Source organism: Heterodontus francisci, chromosome 14 (assembly GCF_036365525.1).
Source record: "Heterodontus francisci isolate sHetFra1 chromosome 14, sHetFra1.hap1, whole genome shotgun sequence".
In the NCBI taxonomy this organism is placed as follows: domain Eukaryota; kingdom Metazoa; phylum Chordata; class Chondrichthyes; order Heterodontiformes; family Heterodontidae; genus Heterodontus; species Heterodontus francisci.
This window is the reverse complement of record NC_090384.1, coordinates 52774235-52797532: the sequence shown is the minus strand read 5'-3', so window position 1 is coordinate 52797532 and position 23298 is coordinate 52774235. Positions and strand designations below refer to the sequence as shown.

Below are 23298 nucleotides of genomic sequence, written 5' to 3'. Positions count from 1 at the left end.
GAAAAGGAAAAAAATGATGAAAATAGTGGATCTCTGGTGAAATTATTTCTTTAAAATTAGCCCCAATGGTAAGACCCTCTCTTTAATGAAGAACCAGTTTCCTCTCAGGTCAAAGTGCCTCCATTATCTGCAAGTGCCTAAAGAAAGAAAGACTTGTATTTACATTGCATTTGTCAAGTCTCTCAAAGGACTTTCCACCAATTAATTACTTTGAAATGTCTTGTTAAAGAAGGCAAATGTGTTAGCCATTTTGTGCATAAACCAGATTCCATATACAGCAATGAGGTGAATAACCAATTAATTTCTTTTTGGATGAGTGATGAATGTTGGCTAAGTAAGCAAATTGCTGATTAGTTATTTTTAATCGATACGCCTTAAGAATTTTACCCCCTACTTCAGTTCCTGAACATAAACGTTTGGCAGCATAATTACAAATGTAAGCTAGTTACGGAACTATTAATTAACTTCTGTGCTCAAATCCTCCCAAAGTTCTTCACATCCAATGAAATATTTTTGAATTGTAGTTATTATTACAATAGTCAATTTGCACACAGCAAGATCCCAGACGATGGCTGTGAAGTGGGGTGGAATCAATGGCCAAGCATATGAAGTTTGTGGTCTTGCCAGTGTTAACAGGAAAGGATTGCGGCTCACTTAAGATTAGATGTCAAACACACAGAGTCAATGGACAGGTCGAGGGAGGTGGTAGAAAGGTAGAGCTGGGAATGGGTTAGCATACATGTGAAAGCTGATGTATGCCTCTGGATGATGTCACCAAGTAGTAGCATATAGATGAGGAACAGGAGTCTGGAGGTAATGGCACAGGAGTAGCCATTGCTGGAGATGCTATAACTATGATTGGGTAGGTGAGAGTTGAATTATCTGTGACTTTGATTAGTGCCTCCTCCTGAGGTCCCCAGCATCACAGATGCCAGTCTTCAGCCAATCCGATTCACTCTATGTGATATCAAGAAATGGCTGAAGGCACTGGGTACTGCAAAGACTATGAGCTCTGACAACATTCCAGCAATAGTACTGAAGACGTGTGCTCTAGAACGTGCCCCATCCTTAGCCAAGCTGTTCCAGTACAGCTACAACACTGGCATCTACCCAGTAATGTGGAAAATTGCCCAGGTATGTCCTGTGCACAAAAAGCAGGGCAAATCCAACCTGGCCAATTACCGCTCGATCATCTGCAAAGTGACGGAAGGTGTCGTTGACAGTGATATCAAGTGGCCCTTGCTCAGCAACAACCTGATCATTGATGCTCAGTTTGTGTTCTGCCAGGACCATTCGGCTCCTAACCTCATTGCAGCCTTGGTCCAAACATTGACAAAACAAACGAACTCCAGAGGTAAGGTGAGAGTGACTGTTCTTGACATCAAGGCAGCATTTGACCGGGTATGGCATCAAGGAGCCCTAGCAAAACTGAAGTCAATGGAAATCAAGGGGAAAACTCTCCTTTGGTTGGAGTCATACCTAACGCAAAGGAAAGTGGTTGTGGTTGTTGGAGGTCAATCACCTCAGTCCCAGGATATTACCTACAGGAGATCCTCAGAGTAGTGTCCTAGGCCCAACCATCTTCAGCTGCTTCATCATTGACCTTCCCTCCATCATAAGGTCAGAAGTGGGGTTGTTTGCTGAAGATTGCACAATGTTCAGCATCATTCGCGACTCCTCAGATACTGAAGTAGCCTGCGTCCATATGCAGCAAGACATGGACAACATTCAGGTTTAGGTTGATAAGTGGCAAGTAACATTCGCGCCATACAAGTGCCAGGCAATGACCACGTCAAACAAGAGAGAATCTAACCATCTCCCCTTGATGTTACCATTACATTACCATCCACTATCAACATCCTTGGGGTCACCATTGATCAGAAACTGAACTGGACCAGCCACATAAATGCTGTGGCTACACAATGGGTCAGAGGCTGGGAATTCTGCAGCGAGTAACTCACATTCTGTTTCCCCAATGCCTGTGCACCATCTACAAGGCACAAGTCAGAAGTGTGATGGAATACTCTCCATTTGCCTGGATGAGTGCGGCTCCAACAACACTCATGAGGCTCAACGCCATCCAGGACAAAGCAGCCCATCCACCACCTTCAACATTCACTCCCTCCACTACCGACGCATAGTGGCAGCAGTGTATACAATCTACAAGATGCACTGAAGCAACTCATCAAAGGTCTTTCAACAGCACCTTCCAAACCCGCGACCTCTATCTCCTAGAAGGACAAGGCAGCAGATGCATGGGCACACCACCACCTGCAAGTTCCCCTCCAAGCCACACACCATCCTGACTTGGAACTATATTGCCATTCCTTCACTGTCACTGGGTCAAAATCCTGGAACTCCCTTCCTAACAACACTGTGGGTGTACCTACACCCCAAGGACTGCAGCGGTTCAAGAAGGCAGCTCACCACCACTTTCTAAAGGGCAATTAGGGATGGCCAATAAATGCTGGCCTAGCCAGTGATGTCCACATCTCCAGAATGAATACAAAAAAAATCAATGCAATGGCAGGGGCCAAAACCTGTTTGGAGGGATTCATACAGAGACTTGCAGGAAACATGGGCACGAATGCATAAGATGACCATATGTTCTCGGACTTTGTAGAGGAAAGGGAGGTTAGAGTTCGGGTGGTATTTTGCTCGGAGAGAAGGGTAATGATGACAGTATTGAAAGGTTGGGGGACAGTACTTGAGAAGAGTGAACCATTTACAATGTCTGTTAGCATGGAGACCAGAAAGGGAACTTGGTTGGTCAGCAGTTTACTGGGAACAGGGTCAAAGGGATCAATGGATGTTTTCATTGATGAGCTGAGATCATAGAGGACATGAGGGGAAATTACAGACCAACTAGAATATGTAGGGCCAAATTTTCAGGCCCCTCCGACGTCAGGAACTGACGTAGATCGGGCCCAAAAACCAAAAGGCCGGCCAGTGTGCCAACTTCCTGACGTCAGACATTTTGGCCGACGCGGGTTCAGGGAAGATAGCCCAACCCCACGAGGCAGGTAGCTAGTTAGGCTTGTTCAGAGCCTTATTAGGCAGGGATTAAGGAGGCCAACTGACATTTTCCAGTTGGCCTCCAGTTTCCCCACGTGATGGGGCAGATTTATTGCCTGGAGGCAGGCACCCAGTGCCAGCGCTCCATGCAGGCCTACAGGCCCTCCTTGCCTGCCTGGATGGGGGTGCAGCCAAAGGCTGCCCTGTAGGGTTCTTCCCCCTCCCCCATCCCCACCCCACCCCCAATAGTACTGACCTGCTGTTTTATGTATTTTTTAATGAAAGTTTTTAAAAGGTAGTTGAAGTGCCCACCCAGTTACTTACCTTGTACTGCAGCAGGTGCTGCTCTGAGGAAAGCCTTTGATTGGCCCTCCAGCTTTGAGAGCCCACTCACCGCCCCTAATTGGATAGGGAACCTGTCTCCATGGCAGTTAAGGGGGGACCCTGATCAAAATTTGAAACAGTGACTATTTCCCCTGGGAACGTAGGAACATAGGAGCAGGAGTAAGCCATTCAGTCTGTCGAGCCTGCTCCACCATTCCGTTAGATCATGGATGATCATCTACCACTTTCCCGCTCTGGGGGTGCGTTTGGGACTCAGAAACAGTCTGGGCTTCTGTTTCCTACCTCCACGGCGAAAATTCAGCCTGTAGCTTCAACGCTAATGTAAGGGAAGATCTAGAGGCAGGTCTGGTTTAGTGCAGATGAGAAATAATGGCAGCAACTAAAAGGATTGGTACAATCTTCGCAAAATGAAATTGCTGTAAATTGTGATTTTTAGTAAAATCCAAGAAGGAAAATGCAGATGTTGGTAGTTCATTTTCTTAGGGGAGAGATGTAAAGTGACTATCACCCTGAGGTGTGCTGGGTGATGGCCTAATAACTCTCCAGCTAATCAGCTATCCGATACCAAGTCCACAGCAGGCTCGTTCTCCAATTTACTGCCGAGGCTTACAAAGAATTTCTCATTTTCATGGTAAAGTTATGAGGGGAATTTTCTCCAGAAAATTTCACCCATCATGGGCCAGTCTGAATGCCAGTGTGCCTTCTGACAAAAGATTACAATGTGGCATTGACAGTAATCATGTATTATAAATTCCTATACAGGTTGACATCCTGGACATCGTTGACTAACTAGGTGAAAAACAAAATGTGAATATGGCTTCCAAGTGTACATTTTCCAAATACATCTCTTAAGTGCAAATTGGGCATTGTGTTATGAGCATTCAGACAGCTATTAGTATGGTGTGCTGTGTGATTTTGTATTGTCAGCTTCATTTATATTGTGTGGGTGAGCTCATAGCTCCTAATAAGCTTGGCTTTGGGTGCTCACCAGAGAGGGCAGGAAGTTGTGTGTAACCAACTTGGAAGGGGAAATTGTAGCACATAATCTGAATGGTTGTGATATTATTTTGCAGTGCGTTACAGGACAATAGTCTAGCTTACTTTAATTATTACAAATTAATAGAGAGCTGAAGGGATTGGAAGAATTGTGGCCATTTCAAGATAAGTGGCGATTTTGGGCATAACAGTGTTATCAGCTATGTAAATGTTATTTCGGAAACAAAAGTAGCTGGCAAAAATAAATGGCTAGCATAATAATTGTCATGGCAAGCGATGGAGCCTATGGTCAAGTGATAGAATGGCACAACACTTCAACCTCTTGTTTGATACCAGGCAAAGTGGATGTGCTGCAGAACTGATTCACTGAAGTGTTGCAGATTCCTTTGTGGACCATCTTATTAAAATTTCTCAGATGGGGAGTTTTCAAGGTCATTTTTGCAGTCTCTGCCTAGGTGGTTTAAAGATGGTACAGCCAGGGCCTTAGTCTTGACAGGAATAGATGTCTCAACTTCCTCGCTGGCTGGCTTTCTCGCTCTCTCTCTCTCTCTCTCTCTCTCAGAGAAATCTCTCTTTTTTACGAAAAACCCTTTTCAGGCTGGGGTTTGGTCACATGACCATAGATGTCCTTCCCTGGTGTGTACAATCAATGTCTTTGAATGTGGGGCCATTATTACACAATGTGGTTGGAATGTGGTTTATGTTGATAAAGTGGTGTTACTTCCCACCTATTATCTTGGCTTTGTATCTGGAGTCACTCTGTCTGCGAAGGTCTTTGTCAGCCCAATTCTTGAAGGTAGGAGCCATTTAGTATTGGCCTACTTAACATTTTAATGTGTTTTCCCTAGAATTAGTCCAGACATGATGATGAGTATATGTGCAGTATATTTGCAGTAGAGGAGGGGTCAGCTGGCCTCTTACTCTATCTAGTCTGCAGCAACATGTGTCCATTTTTTGGAGTTTAATCCACCAGTTCATTTTTACATTTCTTAATTGCTCCAGTTGAATGTAGTTCATCACTGTTCCTTTCATGAGCATGACACTACTTAGTATGCTTGGGCATCATCCCATTGGGTAAAATACTGAAAAAGGCAGAGGAAGAGGACTTGAGGGTGCTGCTGCAGTTGGGCAGTGGTGAGATCAAACTCATGATGTATATTAGTTGCAGGCATTCTTGCAGAAGATGGCTGCATCTGACTGTCTGCTGAACAAAGCCTTGGTAGATGCGAATCAACGATGCAATGTGAATGCAGACCTGGCTGAACACTCCAGGCCTCCTCCTCTTCCCTTTTCATTTCAATCTGTATTTCTACCCGTGGGTCTGATGTGTTCTGCCACAGACTCTGTTACCTATCATGACATTAATTGTGCCAACCATTTGGTTTTATCCATCATTTTTGATGTCTAAGACAACCTTTGCATTGGCTGAAATACACTTGAAATGTGGATGGGAGGGTTTCAGCAGTGGGCAATGCCTCCCTCTGATCTGCTTGACATCCCTACATTATTTTAGTAACATAAGTAGTGGAAGATTTCCATTTGGAAACCCATTGTCCCAATATCTGAGATGTAACAAAAAAGATTGCCCGTGTCAGAGCACTTGATGCAAAGTTTTCTGACAAACTAGGTTGAACCAGGAAACTAGGAGAGAAATAAATAAAAGTTAACTGGTAAAATTCTTTCGGGGGAATTTGTGTTGATTCTACATGTTTATATAATGGAACAGCGATCAATATTACTTTTTTTCAAAGGAATTTAAAGATTTCCCTGCTCTGTCTCACTTGTCCTAATAGTGTAATTTAAAAATAATAAATACTCCTTTTTAAAAATAATCTACAAAAACAGGGTAAGCCTGCAGGCATGCAGAAAAGGAAAGAAATATGACTCCAGATTATGCCATGTCTGACCCAGTGATCCTGCAGGCTGATAAGCCTCACATTCTTACTGAACTGACTGTGCGGAAAGACAGGCTCTCGTCTGGTTGATTGGTAACCCTGCAGTGTAATCTTCACAAACACACCTCCCCCATTTAGAGAAGCCTACCTAATGAACTCTTGCTATCCACAATCCTTACTGCAGGAGTCAGAGTAGAGAGTTAGAATGGCCAGCAGCAGGAGGCAGCATCAGTTGTATTACATCTAGATTGGGAAGGTATCATTGATGTGGAAAACTTCATTATAAGCTGTAAATCAGCACCCCCACCACGACCACCCAACCACCACCCCGGCCCCACCCCCCCACCAACCCCAGCCCTTGTTTGCCTTGGAGTAATCCAACATGTCAGTAGCAAAGAATTATCTTTATCTTTCAGCTTGAATAGCTATCTCTTGCCATGGAAACCATATTATCCAGTACTGTTGGACTACTGGGAAAGGTTACGGCACATCAGCACATGTGCAGTTTTCAGAGGAGAAAACTTTGTGTGTTATTTTGCAAAGGAAGAAAAGCTGGAAGTAGTTTCTCTGGCAGAGCTGAGGTGTCACAAGAGTCTCTCCTCATAACTTAGAGGCGGGCAGAGCTGCCAACATCTCAGGACTGTTAAATAAATCAAGATTTATTATTTAAAAAGAGCGAAAAATCACAGACCAATTTAAATACTTAAATCTCAGCAGGAGCTTTTACATTTAGTGCTTCTGTAGTCGGATCATGTGCGATTGACGTCAATCCTCCAGCTCCCCATGTTTTTATTGGCAAAAGCTGTGCCCTTATTCCAACAGCAGAATGTGGGTCTACGATTTTGCTATCAGAATAAGGGAAACCGTTTTGGTTGTGTAAATGCTGGGAGCTGATCCGCAGATGTCACTCTCCTCCAAGCCAAACTACGTAAGCTCTAAATAGACAAGTAGGAGCAAAATAGGTCCAAATAAGTTACATTTTAAACCAAAATCAGCAAGCCTGACTCAAAACCATAGAATTATACAACACAGAAGGAGGCCATTTGGCCCATCATGCCTGCGCCAACTCTTTGAAGGAGCTATCCAATTAGTCGACTCCCCTATTCTTACACCATAGCCCTGCAAATTTCTCCTTTACGAGTATATATCTAATTCCCTTTTAAATGTTACAATTGAATCTGCTTCCACCACTTTTTCAGGCAGTGCATTCCAGATCACAACAACTCGTCGTGTAACTAAAATTCTCATCGTCTACCCTCTGGATTTGATTGAGAGTTGATAGATCTAAAACAAGCAATCGCTGATCAGTGTCTGAAGGTTAATTTTGAACGAGTGAAATTAGAGTTGGTTTTCTTTGTCTCTAATATTAGGTGGAATGTGGTATTGCCTGGGATTTCTTTCTCTCTCCCTTTCCTTCAGGAAGGTCACATGGCCTCTGGAGTGTGTGGATTTGGGTGAAGGGAGGGAAACGATGCAATCTGTGTTAGCAGTGCTGAATGAGAAACACATGCAGCATGAGGGAGTGTGGAGTTACTGAGCCTGTCTGACTGTGGGGTTGTACAGAGAGAGCTGGAGGAATTAACACTACAGTTTGCACGAGAAACCCAATAAGAAAACTTTACCCAACAAGAGGAGCTTTCACTGAGCATTTAAAGCTACGGAGCCTTGAGACAAGAGGAGACACATCCAGTCCTGAACCAACAACTAGGGAGAAGACTTTTTCCTTTGTTTTGTGTTTGTATGATTTACACTGAAGGACATGACCAGTGCAGTATTTAGGAGAGGATCCAGCAAAGAGGGTTTGAAAAACCTCTTGCGGTAAGTGAAAAATATGCCTGAGGGAAGAATTGCCCTCTGCCCCTGTTAGAATTGTGAATGGAGCTTTTTAAGATATATATTTAATCTAGTATAAATTGCAGATCAGCGTTCCCTTCTTTGCTCAGGAGTTATTCAATTCTGTGCACCATGGTTAATTTAGTTCTCTGAGCCAGGAAATATATTTTTTCTCTGTACATACAATTGGATTCAAAAAGCATTGCTTTACAAACAATAAGCTGCCAATATTGCAGAAGACTGCACAGGCAGTGTGTGGCATGTTATGCTTTTACATTTGTACGTGGAAATAAAAGCTGCTTGAATTGCTTATTATTTTTAAAGGGGGTTGTATCTGACTCCCAAGGCTTTTGACTTTTCCTGCCGTTTGGCAGCTGAACAGTGCATTGAGTCAAAGGTTTTTTTCTTCAGCAGCAAAGCTCTGTGCTGAGCCTATGGTTGTTTTAATTCTGCTTTTAAACTGTGGGACATTTACTGGGATTAATTGATCTCCATCACTGCTTTAAACAGCTTTCAAAACATTGAATCTTAAAGGGCCACCACATTCATGAACAAGTGGTGGGGCAACCGTATTCCATCCATTTACAAATTCTTAATGTAAATTATGTTAAAATGTGTCATAACTTCACGTGGAATCATCATAATAAAAATTACAGCACCCTGCTCTCTGCAAAAGAAAAGTTTAAAAACATATTTTCCCAAGAACTGCCCCTTTAATAGAAAATCAGTGATCTTGTTGGCTACAACCCTATCCAGTTTTTAGTAAAAGCATAAAATATATCCACTGAGGATGACTATTGGTTAGGTTAGAGATACAGCACTGAAACAGGCCCTTCGGCCCACCGAGTCTGTGCCGAACATCAACCACCCATTTACACTAATCCTACACTAATCCCACATTCCCACCTGTCCCTATATTTCCATACCACCTACCTACACTAGTGACAATTTATAATGGCCAATTTACCTATCAACCTGCAAGTCTTTTGGCTTGTGGGAGGAAACCGGAGCACCCGGAGAAAACCCACGCAGACACGGAGAACTTGCAAACTCCACACAGGCAGTACCTGGAATCGAACCCGGGTCCCTGGAGCTGTGAGGCTGCGGTGCTAACCACTGCGCCACTGTGCCGCCCGCATCGACACATTATTTAACTTTTAACTCTCCAACCTATTTGCCTCACAAGTCCAGTGGTAGACATATATATTTGAAAATTGGATTTGTGATACATACTGAATATGCAAGAACACAAGAAATAGGAGCAGGAGTAGACAATATGGCCCATCGAGCCTGTTCCGCCATTCAAAATGATCACGGCTGATTTTAGGATTCAACTCCACTTTCCCGCCAGCTCACCATATCCCTTGATTCCTCAAGAGACCAAAAATCTGTCTATGCCAGCCTTAAATGTATTCAACAATGGAGCATCCACAACTCTTTGGGGTAGAGAATTCCAAAGATTCACAACCCTTTGAGTGAAGTAATTTCTCCTCATCTCAGTCCTAAATGATGGGCCCCTTATCCTGAGACTGTGCCCCCCGTGTTTTAGATTCCCTGACCAGCGAAAATAATCTCTGTGTCGACCCTATCCAGCCCCTTTAGAATCTTATATGTTTCAATGAGATCACCTCTCCACTCTTCTAAACTCCAGAAAATACAGGCTTAATTTACTTAGTCTCTCATCATAGGATAACCCCCTCATCCAAGGGACCAATCTAGTGAACCTTCGCTGTACTGCCTCCAATGCAAGTATATCCTTTCTTAAATGTGAAGACCAAAACTGCACACAGTATTCCAGATGTTGTCTCACCAAAACCCTGTACAATTGTAGCAATACTTCCTTATTCCTGTACTCCAACCCCCTTGCAATAAAGGCCAGCATGCCATTTGCCTTCCTAGTTGCTTGTTGTACCTGCATGTTAACTTTCTGCATTCCTTGTACAAGCACTCCCAAGTGCTTGTACATCCCTCGAAGTGACTTCCAAATTGGAATCAAATTCATGGGGTTCAGATGGCAAAGTGTAGCTAAGCACTACTTGGGAATAAGTTACAGGCTGGAATCTAATCTGAGGTGCAGATGGTTTAAATGTAGAATAATGGGATACCTGGGAGGGAGTGAGAGGCTGAAAGCTAATCAAGTGGGTGTGGATGTTTTTTACATAGGATAATGACACCTCACAGTGATTAACAGGTGGGGATTTAATCAAGGGTTGGGATGAAGTACCAAATTGTAAGTGTGAATATGGTTACAGTTTTCTCTTGTGAGTTTGGTTTGTGTTAAAGTTTGTCAGTTATTGGCACATTTCATTATGCTGATATACAATGACATTGATCCAAGATGATTAATAGGATGCTACACGAGCAGGGTTATTGAGAAATTGCAGATTACAAATTAAGAAGGTTTCTGTCACTTTCCCTTGATGACTCCGTGTGTAATTCAACCAAGGATGGTCGGATGGTATTGTGTCATTCAGATCGGTTTGATCCCTTATGTATGCTGAGTTGGTTGACCTTAGCTTCAGTGGCAATTTGGAGTAACAATTGATTTAATAGAAGGGTAAACATAATCCTATCCCTGATTTCCCAAGAATTAGTATAAAATTGCCAATCTCATGTCACACTTATGGCTGCTATGGAAAATAGATAACCGTTAGATTGGTGCAATGGTGAGTGCTTTTCTGAGATTGGATCTGAGGTACACTGTTGGACAGGGCAGTGCCGAGCAGAACAGAAGGAGCTTTAGTCTGCATCTAACTGCCAAATATGACTTTTAAAGTTGATAAAAAAAGGTCATTTATGGAACAAAATGGGTTATGTCAATGCAGCTGCTGTTGGTGAGAAAAGCATTTTGTAATTCAACTAAATTGATGCTTGTCCTTTCTGTCATATTCTGTGTTGTTCCCACCAGCTATGGTTGGGACAATCAAACTGTTGCACTGCGCAGTATGGCTGCACTCACATGACTGGGACTGAGTCAATATACCTGGGCAGAATAGAATAAGCTTAACTCTATCTAACCCATACTGTTTTATGCCTTTGTTTTATTCTTTCATTGGATGTGGGTGTCACTGGCAAGGCCAGCATTTGTTGCCCATCCCTAACTGCCCTTAACAACTGGGTGGCTTGCTATGCCATTTCAGAGGGCAGTTAAGAGTTAACCATGTTGCTGTGGGTCTGGAGTCACATGTAGGCCAGACCAGGTAAAGATGGCAGATTTCCTTCCCTAAAGGACATTAGTGAACCAGATGGGTTTTCACGACAATCGATGATAGTTTCATGGCACCATTACTGAGACCAGCTTTCAATTCCAGTTTTCTATTAATTGAATTTAAATTTCACCAGCTGCCAAAGTAGGGTTTGAACCCATGTCCCCAGGGCATTAGTCTGGGCCTCTGGATTAGTAGACCAGTGACATTACCACAATGCCACCATCAACCCTCATGGGTATCGCTGGGTAGCAAAAGTGGAAAGTGTTTCTCTTCCATCACTAACGTCCCTCACCATCATGAGACCTAGGACTCCAAAAGTCAGTGCAGTTTTACGATCTGTTACTCTGTCAGTTTCGTCGGCAGACGTGGTCTCTTCAGACTACTACCAAAGATCGGATGTCCACCAAAGCTATTAAGTATCATCACCTCATTCCATGACAATATGAAAGGCACAATTCAACATAGCGGTGCCTCATCAGACCCCTTTCCTATCCTGAGTGGTGTGAAACAGGGCTGTGTTCTTGCACCTACACTGTTTGGGATCTTCTTCTCACTGCTGCTCTCACATGCGTTCAAGTCTTCAGAAGAAGGAATTTTCCTCCACACAAGATCAGATGGCAGGTTGTTCAACCTTGCCAGTCTTCGAGTTAAGACCAAAGTATGGAAAGTCCTCATCAGGGAACTCCTCTTTGCTGACGATGCTGCATTAACATCCCACACTGAAGAGTGACTGCAGAGACTCATCGACAGGATTGCGGCTGCCTGCAACGAATTTGACCTAACCATCAGCCTTAAGAGAATGAACATCATGGGACAGGACGTCAGAAATGCTCCATCCTACCTACCTAGGCTCAACTATCACCAGTAACCGGTCTCTCGATGCAGAAATCAACAAGCGCATGGGAAATGCGTCCGCTGCTATGTCCAGACTGGCCAAGAGAGTGTGGGAAAATGGTGCACTGACACGGAACACAAAAGTCCGAGTGTTTCAAGCCTGTGTCCTCAGTACCTTGCTCTATTGAAGCGTGGCCTGGACAACGTATGTCAGCCAAGAGTGACATCTCAACTCATTCCATCTTCGCTGCCTCCAGAGAATTCTTGGCATCAGGTGGCAGGACCGTATCACTAATGCAGAAGTCCTCGAGACCGCCAACATCCCCAGCATATACACCCAACTGAGCCAGCGGCGTATGCGATGGCTTGGCCATGTGAGCCACATGGAAGATGGCAGGATCCCCAAGAACGTATTGTACAGCGAGCTCGTCACTGGTATCAGACCCACCGGCCGTCCATGTCTCCACTTTAAAGACGTCTGCAAACACGACATGAAGTCCTGTGACATTGATCACAAGTCGTGGGAGTCAGTTGCCAGTGATTGCCAGAGCTGGTGGACAGCCATAAAGGCAGGGTAAAAGAGGGCTGAGTGGAAGAGACTTGTTGGCAGGAAAAAAGACAGAAGTGCAAGGAGAGAGCCAATTGTGTAACAAGCCCCAACAACCAATTTTATCGGCAGTGCCTGTGGAAGAGTCTGTCACTCTAGAATTGGCCTTTATAGCCACTCCAGGGACTGCTTCACAAACCACTGACCACCTCTAGGCACTTACCCACTGTCTCTCGAGACAAGGAGGCCAAAGAAGAAGAAGACTCTGTCAGTTTCAGGCTTTCATGAGAGAAAACTACAGGCTAAAGTTTTTTTGTGTGTCATCACTGCACAGTACCACTAATACTATTCCAACAAATTGCATTTATATGACACCTTTTAATATAGAAAAGCATCCCACAGTGCTTCACAGAGGCGTAAACTGAATGCCTCAGAGTGATATTTGGCTTGTTGGCATCAAATACTATTTCACAGTATCGAATAAATGCTAATCACATTATTTTTAAAAGCTCCTGACACATGGATTTCACGGAGATAATAGGACAAAGGGCTCAAGCATAATGAATGGAAAAGAAAATGGTAATTGCTGTCCTATGAAAATTGCAGGATAGCAAGCCTATAAAAGAAGGCCTGAAGTAAATAACCCTTTTCAGATTCTGCCTATTAAAAGGATTGTGATACTCTGCTGTGCCAAACATTTAAGTCTATCTGCAGAATGAGAACATTTTGGTAAATCCGCTTTAAGATATAGGATCAGCATCATTTCAACATGATGTTGTTAGCTTTGTGTAGCATTCCTTGTCACTGCCAAGGAATCGTTGCCAGGTTTGCATGAAGAGCTTACTGGGTGGTATTAAACTGAACCTCACTTGGTTCTAACTTCTTCTGATGCAATCCAATCAATAACAATTTTGTGCCTATGTAGTATTCTGAGAGATCCAGACAAACCAATTTAAACATTTCAAGGACAGCTTCTGTTGTTTTTACTGACCAATATGGAACTGAGCCATGCAGACCGTGAGGTTTCCAAGTCCCATCCCTGATGGATACCGAGTTGACTAATTTCATCTCACAATTGGTTTGAGTGGCCTGATCTGGTAAGAGAAAAGGAATCAGTCATTTTTCTCATTCCTAACTGCTACCCAGCGACTCCTGCTGGGAATTGTATGTGAAGCTGCTGAATGAGGAAGCTATTGCACTCAGCTGCAATGATTCTACAATGAAAAAATCCATTGGCTCCCGTTGCCTTTGTTCACATCTGAAAAGTAACTATAAGGGTGGGGTACCAGAGGATACACATAGAACCAGTGAGAGTGAGCATATTGTGAGGATAAAAGGGGAGAAAATTACTTTGTTTTTTAAAAAGCAGCCTTGGAGAAGCTGTCCACACAGGAGTAAATTACATAGAGTCCATGGCACAGAAACAGGCTCAACTGATCTACACCAGTGTTGATGCTCCACAAGCCTCCTCTCACCCTTCACCTAACACTATCAGCATAACTTCAGTTAGTACTCCAACCTTACCAAGAAACCTCACAGTAGGCACTGATTGATTTAATACCATCTTGACAGGAGATCCAAATTTATTTCAAGAGAAAACGTATAATTTATATTTTGAGTGGGAAAGTTACTGTGCCTGCATATACATTTTCCTTAATACATTCAATGGGATGTGGGCGTCGCTGGCCAGGCCAGCATTTATTGCCCATCCCTAATTGCCCTTGAGAAGGTGGTGATGAGCTGCCTTCTTGAACCGCTGCAGTCCATTTGGGGTAGGTATACCCACAGTGCTGTTAGGAAGGGAGTTCCGGGATTTTGACCCAGCGACTGTGAAGGAACGGCGATATAATTCCAAGTCAGGATGGTGTGTGACTTGGAGGGGAGTTTGCCGCTGGTGGTGGTGTTCCCATGAATTTACTGCCCTTGTCCTTCTAGGTGGTGGAGGTCGTGGGTTTGGAAGGTGCTGTCTAAGGAGCCTTGGTGCATTGCTGCAATGCATCTTGTAGATGGGACACACTGCTGCCACTGTGCGTCGGTGGTGGAGGGCGTGAATGCTTGTAGATGGGGTGCCAATCAAGCGGGCTGCTTTGTCCTGGATGGTGTTGAGCTTCTTGAGTGTTTTTGGAGCTGCACCCACCCAGGCAAGTGGAGAGTATTCCATCACACTCCTGACCTGTGCCTTGTAGATGGTGGACAGGCTTTGGGGAGTCAGGAGGTGGGTTACTCGCCGCAGGATTCCTAGCCTCTGACCTGCTCTTGTAGCCACGGTATTTATATGGCTACTCCAGTTCAGTTTCTGGTCAATGGTAGCCCCGAGGATGTTGATAGTGGAGGATTCAGCGATAGTAATGCCGTTGAATGTCAAGGGGCGATGGTTAGATTCTCTCTTGTTGGAGATGGTCATTGCCTGGCCCTTGTGTGGTGCATATGTTACTTGCCACTTATCAGCCCAAGCCTGGATATTGTCCAGGTCTTGCTGCAGTTCTACACGGACTGCTTCAGTATCAGAGGAGACGAGAATGGTGCTGAACATTGTGCAATCATCTGCGAACATCCCCACTTCTGACCTTATGATTGAAGGAAGGTCATTGATGAAGCAACTGAAGATGGTTGGGCCGAGGACACTACCCTGAGGAACTCCTGCAGTGGTGTCCTGGAGCTCAGATGATTGACCTCCAACAACCACAACCATCTTCCTTTGCGCTAGGTATGACTCCAGCCAGCGGAGGGGTTTCCCCCGATTCCCATTGACCTCAGTTATGCTAGGGCTCCTTGATGCCATACTTGGTCAAACGCTGCCTTGATGTCAAGGGCAGTCACTCTCACCTCACCTCTGGAGTTCAGCCCTTTTGTCCATGTTTGAACCAAGGCTGTAATGAGGTCAGGAGCTGAGTGGCCCTGGCGGAATGCAAACTGAGCGTCACTGAGCAGGCTATTGCTAAGCAAGTGCCGCTTGATGGCACTGTTGATGACACCTTCCATCACTTAACTGATGATAGAGAGTAGGCTGATGGAGCGGTAATTGCCGGGTTGGATTTGTCCTGCTTTTTGTGTACAGGACATACCTGGGCAATTTTCCACATTGCAGGGTAGATGCCAGTGTTGTAGCTGTACTGGAACAGCTTGGCTAGGGGCGCGGCAAGTTCTGGAGCACAGGTCTTCAGTACTATTGCCGTAATATTGTCAGGGCCCAGAGCTTTTGCAGTATCCAGTGCCTTCAGTCGTTTCTTGATATCACGCGGAGTGAATCGGATTGGCTGGTCTGGCATCTGTGATGCTGGGGACTTCAGGAGGAGGCCGAGATGGATCATCAACTCGGCACTTCTGGCTGAAGATTGTTGCAAATGCTTCAGCCTTATCTTTTGCACTGATGTGCTGGGCTCCCCCATCATTGAGAATGGGGATATTTGTGGAGCCACCTCCTCCAGTTTGTTGTTTAATTGTCCACCACCATTCACGACTGGATGTGGCAGGACTGCAGATCTTAGATCTGATCAGCTGGTTATGGGATCGCTTAGCTCTGTCTATTGCATGCTGCTTACGCAGTTTGGCACGCAGATAGTCCTGTGTTGTAGCTTCACCAGGTTGACACCTCATTTTGAGGTATGCCTGGTGCTGCTCCTGGCATGCCCTCCTGCACTCTTCATTGAACCAGGGTTGGTCTCCTGGCTTGATGGTAATGGTAGAGTGGGGGATATGCCGGGCCATGAGGTTACAGATTGTGGTTGAGTACAATTCTGCTGCTGCTGATGGCCCACAGCGCCTCATGGATGCCCAGTTTTGCATTGCTAGATCTGTTCGAAATCTATCCCATTTAGCACGGTGATAGTGCCACACAACACGATGGACGGTATCCTCAATATGAAGGCGGGACTTCGTCTCCACAAGGACTGTGTGGTGGTCACTCCTAATAATACAGTCATGGACAGAAGCATCTGCAGCAGGCAGATTGGTGAGGACGAGGTCAAGTATGTTTTTCCCTCGTGTTGGTTCCCCCACCACCTGCCGCAGACCCAGTCTAGCAGCTGTGTCCTTCAGGACTCGGCCAGCTCAGTCAGTAGTGGTGCTACCGAGCCACTCTTGGTGATGGACATTGAAGTCCCCCACCCAGAGTACATTTTGTACATCTGTGTACTTATCCATGTCTATGCGTGTACATGTCTATGTATGTGCATGCCAGTGTGACCATCTGTGTGAGCACACCAATGGGTGAGTCCATGTGTATGCATGTCAGTGTTTCAGTTCCATCAGTGTGCATCTCATTGTTATAGTATGTGCTTTGTGTCTCCAGACTCTTCTATGCTGCGGGCTTGATACCAGTACCAACTATTCAAGCTTGCTCTGTGCTATTCAGTACTGAGGGATGTAATGAAATGCACACCTTGGGGTACTGTTTGTATTTTTGCAGTTGGTGAAGGAACAACTGTTGTCAGCTCTTCACTAAAATAAAACAATAAAAAGTGGTCCAGAAGATACTTGGGAAACATATCCATTTTAAAATGAAAACTTTGCTCCAATTGCCATTATATTTGTGAAGCCCAAGTGGAATGTGTTACCATTTCAAGAGTAGAAGTGTGCAGTCTCACATCACTTACCAATCTCGATGGAACATTAGGATCAGTGACTCCAATCCCCAATTATTGTGTCAGTCCAACATCAAAATTGTGGTACTTTGCATTAAATGCTACAGTATAATTGGACTTGTCAGTGGGTGACTGAATGTTTGAATCAATTGTGGTCAGAATACATGCCTCACTGTTTATTACAGCTATACTACAACTTTTGCATCAATACTATTTTGCAACAATATGAAAGTGGCAGCATATCTCCAAAGTCAAATGCAAGGTAGCTCCTGAGCAACTGAAGGCAAAGGAAGCCAGCATGCATTACTTGGGTTTGAGAGCACGTGGAGCATAATTCCTGTACAGTATGAAGTCGGTTTCAAAAATGCTTAGCTAGATCTTTATGGCTGACTGGATGCTTTATAAATTTGGCATTGAACCTCTTCATTGTGATGTTGAAGTGCAGATTACTCGCCATACCTTTGTCAAAGTCACAAAAAGAGAGAAACCCATAAATCCATGTTAAGCATTGGACTGTAGAATCCTTTCTTGGTCAATAAAGTACAATTTACAGTCCACAAAATAATTCCAGTCTCACCGCTTTGGATTCTACAACGTGATAGTAAACCGAATATCTGGTTATTACCTCACTGCTGTTTGGGGAATCTTGTTGGGTGCCACATTTGCTACATCACAACAGTGATTACACTTCAAAAGTTCTTTGGGAAGTCCTCAGGCAATGAAAGCGGCTATCTGAATGCAACCATTTCTTTTTCAATGTAGGACCACAGTTTGAATTGCTGTTACTGTGCTTGTTTGTGTAGATTTGTGTATGGGAGGAGGGAGAGAGGAGTTAGGAAATCTGAGCTTCACCACTTCAGCTTTGATGAGTCTGCTGCGGTGACTAAAATCTCAGCCAAGCTTCCAAACTACATTCAGTTGATCACTTGGTGTCTACAGTGCCAAAGATTACATCATCATCATTAAAGTGCTTCTCCTTTATTCTTTTCTCACTCAGACATGGACATATATGATTCACAAAGACTGTGAAACAAAGCTCAACATGTCCTGCAAGACTGCAGCATTGTTTCCAGGCCAGTAGTTCAAAAGTTCAAGGAAAATGTCAAGGAAAATAGATTGATATTTTTAAAAAGAGAAGACATTGAGATGACTCATTGAAAATTCAAAGATAACACCAAAGCTGATGCAGACAAATTTCTCATTATGACAAACGGTTCAAATGCCAGAGGAAAATTGTCAAAAAATAGGATATTGGGAGTAAGAAGAGATATCAGGGTATTTTTTTTTCCTCAAAGACTTTGTGGAATAAATGACCAGAGAAAGCCATTGAAGGGGACAGTGTAAATAGATTTTAGGTAGCTGGATGCAATTTTAGATAGAAAAATGACAAGTAGGTAGAGGAGTTGAGATAAATGATGTTGAACCTCCACAGGAATTCTCCTAATTTTTCATGGTAACTATTGTGGAAGATCTGCAGAATCCATGGACAAACAGCAAAAATGGCATTGGTGCCATCACTCTGGGGTTTCCCTGGATCATCCACTGAAGCTATGGGAAGAACTCCCATGAAAATTCAACCTCAGCAAATGAAATTGGAGGAAATGGCTTTTTTAATATTCCTATTGTTTAAAAAAAGCTTAGAGGTTTATTAAATGTCATAAATTGAGTAAAGTTTTTTTTTAAATGATCCTTTTTGATAACTTGGTCCAATGTTAATGTTTAGAGAGGCAGTCATCAACAGCTTTGAACAGATTTACAGCACACAGTTAATTGACAGAACAGCAGTTATTTTTCAGTTTGGGGACTAACTGCAACAGTTACCTCCGCAAGACACTGTCTGGTACTGAAAATAAAACAATGTCAATATTACAGAAAACATTCTTAATATAAAACATTAGAAATAAAATACTAATAAGTCAACAAACACAGATGACAGATAGAAATTCACCATTGTCAGTGGCCCTTTAAGATCGGAGGACCCAGTTTGAAAACCTGTGCTGTACGACTGCCCCTCATCTTGCCTATTAATCTGCAAAGCTGAACTCTCCTGGCATGGCATTAAGGAATTCAGACTAATAGGTCCTGAATTTCATTCCTGCTAGAATGAATGTAAATACTGACAAACAGGTTGTGCAAGATGAAGCCATAGTCACTTTGATCAAACAGGTCAGCTATATGGTGTTGCCAGGGTGTTAGGACATATGCAAAGTTGTAAGTGTCTGGTCACCCAGCAGTCAGCACCATCTCACTGCGGACTGATTCCTTTCTTTTGGCTGTTTTCTTCACAATATTTTTTTTGTTAAGAAAACGTGCAGGCACCAAATGAATTATTGAATGTTCAGACTTTCCCTCCCCCTCTCCCTCTCTCTCTCTCTCACACACACGCACACACACACGCACACACCCCCAAAGGTATGAGTGCACATAGCTTATAACGTATTACATTTCTAACTTTTGCCAGTTCTGATGAAAGGTCACTGGCCTGAAACATTAACTCTGCTTCTCTCTCCACAGATGCTACCAGATCTGCTGAGTATTTCCAGCACTCTCTTATTATTTCAGATTTCCAGCATCTGCAGTATTTTGCTTTTATATTATTATGGGAAATATTTAAGCTGGAAATGGAAGAACTATAAATTATATGCAACTAAATAAGGTAAAAGAATTTGTCAAACACTGAATAGGTGGGTTCGATTAAATTTGAAACTAAAGTAGGAGCATTTAGTATTAACAGGGTGAATAATAGAAATAGAAGTCACAGCAAATATAAAGAATATTTCAGAGCTACAAAAAGATTAAGAAGTCTAAAACAGGAATATTAGGGGAAAATTAGCAACAACATTAAGGCCAATAAAAATGCTTTCTCTGGGCACATTAGTCGGATGAGAGTAATCGTGTAGGGGTAAAATGAACAAGAGATACAGGAGGTAAACTTGTGTGTGGGGGGGGGGTATAATTTTAACTATCATTGGATGGTGTGAGGTGATCAATATTGGATTGACTGCTCATTATATGTCTCACCTGATTATCTTTTCTGTTGACTTCAAAGGAAGGGATATTTGAGCAGGATCTACAAGTCTGACAGCAACCATTTTACACAATCCAGCAATGGTTAAAAGTACCCACCAATAGAAAGTAAGGGAATGAGAGACATACTAAATAAATACTTTGGCTTGGACTTCATAGAGGAGGTGAATATTCAGATCATAGAACCACAGGAGATGAGTGGAGGTTATAATAGAAAAAGCAATACGACTACCGAAGTTACTTAAATCACTGAAGCCTGATTGTTTATATTCAAGGACCCTGGGGGAAGCTAAGGAAGAAATAAAAGAGGCTCTTGACTGTAGTTTCTGAAATTCTATGAAAAGGAAAATTGTGTCAGAGGGTAGGAGAGAGTCAAATACAACATTCCTCTTCTAAAAGAAATAAGAACAAGCCAGAATATTATAAGACTTGGTTCATTTGATGATAAAGTACAAGAGTCTATCAATACTTTTTTTAAAACACACTAGGCAAAAAAACAGACAAATTTATGGTGCACGGAATTCAGGGGAATATGATGACATGCAAAAAGGAACAGTTGGAAAGCAGAAAACAAAGAATAGGGAAACAAAGACATTTTTAAGAGTGGAATGATGCAGTAAATAATGTTATACAGGGATCTATGTTGGGTCTGTTCTTATTTGCTGTGTAGATAAGTTATTGGGATTTAGGAATTGAGGAAACAATATCAGAGTTTGCTGATGATATCTAATCGGAAAGATGGCAAATATTAATGAAGATTGGGAGCACAAATGCAGGACATAGCTTCACTGGGCTCCGAGTGAGCTCATCTCTCGAGGACTAATACAGAATAATATACTTCAGATGCTAAAAATAATCTGAAATAAAGACAGAAAATGCTGGAGATACTCAGCAAATCTGGCAGGATCTGTGCAGAGAGAGAAACAGAGTTAACATTTCAGGTCTAACATTACAATGAAGGGAAACTGGACATCAGGAACCTGAGTGAACAGGAGAAGCAACTGCATAACTCCCAACCAATCAGATTGAAGGATTGTGATATTAACAGTGCAAGGACAGAGAAGGAAATGTAAATTAAAGTGGATAAATTCAAAGAGAGATCAGGAACAGAAAAAAAAATATAGAGGGAAAGAAAGATTAGATTAAGAGAGAGGGAAGAAAAGATAAAATGGAAATTTTAAAAATGTAAACTTTTTAAATAGCATTTTTTAAATTGTCAATAATTAAAACCTGAAGGATTGAGACTCCACACTTCTAATAGTTATTTTTCAGTGCCAGAGAGTTTAGTTAGCAGCAATTAACATTTATCATGTCATTAAAAGGGTTCAAATGATAAGACCTAACTTTCTATGGTGAGCTTAGCTCATACTTACTACCCAAATACAGGAATTTCACATCATTCAATGCATTTCATGGTGAAGCAGACAGCGAGATGGTATTTTTGCATTGCCAATCACGAAGTGGCAAAACTCAAACAGCAACTTTTGGATGTTGGAATTTAACTGTGCATCTGCCGTTAAGCTGAAGTTGCTGTACCATTTGTACGTAAATAACAACAACACCATTAGCCTCTCCATTATTTTGAGAGCAAAATCTGTCCCATAATGATTTTGCTGTGGTGAGGCTTTACTGATCAGAGGAACCTGCTTACTTATGTTCAGCCATTTATATCTGTTTATAGAGTATTTACATATAGTTATATAGTTTACGGAGGGAATCCATAATTGGATCAAATTTCTCTACACAAACATCAGTAGGGCAGTCTCAATTAATGGGTGGGAATCAGAAAGTTTCCAGGTCAAATCTAGAATCAGAGAGGGCTGTCCTCTCTCCCCTGTCCTTTTTGTTTGCTGTATCGAACCTTTTGCTGAGTCCATTAGGAAGGATACGGGCATAAGATGGGTGACAATCCCAGGCAGCGGAGGCACTCAGTTTAAAGCCTCCCTGTATGTGGACGACATCGTCGTTTTCTGCTCAGACTCGCTGTTCATTCGCAGGCTGATAACCTGTGACCTGCTCGAACTGACCTCGGGAGCCAAAGTAAATTGCAGCAAGAGCGAGGCCATATTCTTTGGGAACTGGGCTGACCGATCCTTTGTTCCCTTCACCATCAGGTCAGACTACCTGAAGGTGCTGGGGATATGGTTCGGAGGGGCCAGGGCATGTGCCAAAACCTGGAAGCAGTGAGTAGCCATGGTAAAACATAAACTGAGCATGTGGGAGTAGCGTTCTCTCTCCATTGTGGGTAAGAATCTGGTCATCAGGTGCGAGGCGCTCATTTTACTCTATGTGGTGCAGGTCTGGCCCATAGCCCAGTCCTGCGCCGTGGCGGTCACCCGAGATATCTTCCGCTTTATCTGGAGATCCAAAATGGACCATGTCTGCAGGGACACGATGTTCAAACCTCTAGATGAAGGGGGAGAAATGTACCCCTCATCCTGGTGGCTGCATCAAGCTATGCATAGAACCTGAGTACCCAAACACTAAGTGAGGTTCTATCTGTCCCCAGTGTTACGTAGGATGGGTCTGGCCACATTGCCACAGAATGCTCCATTCAGTTGGATCGTGCCATACCAACTATCTTTCGTGGAAAGGTTTGTGCAGACAAACACCTTTGACCAGCAATCCATCAGGTAGTGGTCTGCACAGAATGTCCTCAAGACCCTACAGAAAAAGGAGATGGTGGATCCTGTTGGATGGTTCCCTGAGTCGTTTGGCACAATGTCACATCACCAGAAATTTCAAACAAGCACCAGGATGTAGCTTGGCTGGTGGTGAGAAGGGCCCTCCGCATCAGATCCTTCCTGCACGCCTGGAATCTCACTGCCTCCACAGTGGGGAAGACACTGTTGCCCACCTCCTTCTGGAATGTGTCTTCGCAAAGCAGGTGTGGAAAGAGATGCAGTGGTTTTTGTCGAGGTTCATCCCGAGCAGCACTGTAACACAGGACTCTGTGCTATAAGGGCTGTTCCCAGGGACACACACCAAGATAAACATCAACAGCTGCTGGAGGG

General features: G+C 43.3%; 1 protein-coding gene across 4 annotated transcripts in view; it reads left to right on the top strand.

Moving 5' to 3' along the window:
- The window catches only part of lsp1a (lymphocyte specific protein 1 a), a 389495-nt gene that overhangs the window by 166306 nt on the left and 199891 nt on the right, over positions 1-23298 (top strand). The window contains exon 1 of one of the 4 annotated variants that reach the window (XM_068046218.1): positions 7711-8069. The exons of 2 other annotated variants lie outside the window; for them this stretch is intronic. In XM_068046218.1, coding sequence (XP_067902319.1) covers positions 8011-8069 — 59 coding nt within the window. In that variant the 5' untranslated portion in view covers positions 7711-8010. Of the gene's footprint in view, positions 1-7710; positions 8070-23298 lie in introns of those variants that run through there. One more of the 4 variants, XM_068046222.1, reaches the window with a different exon arrangement.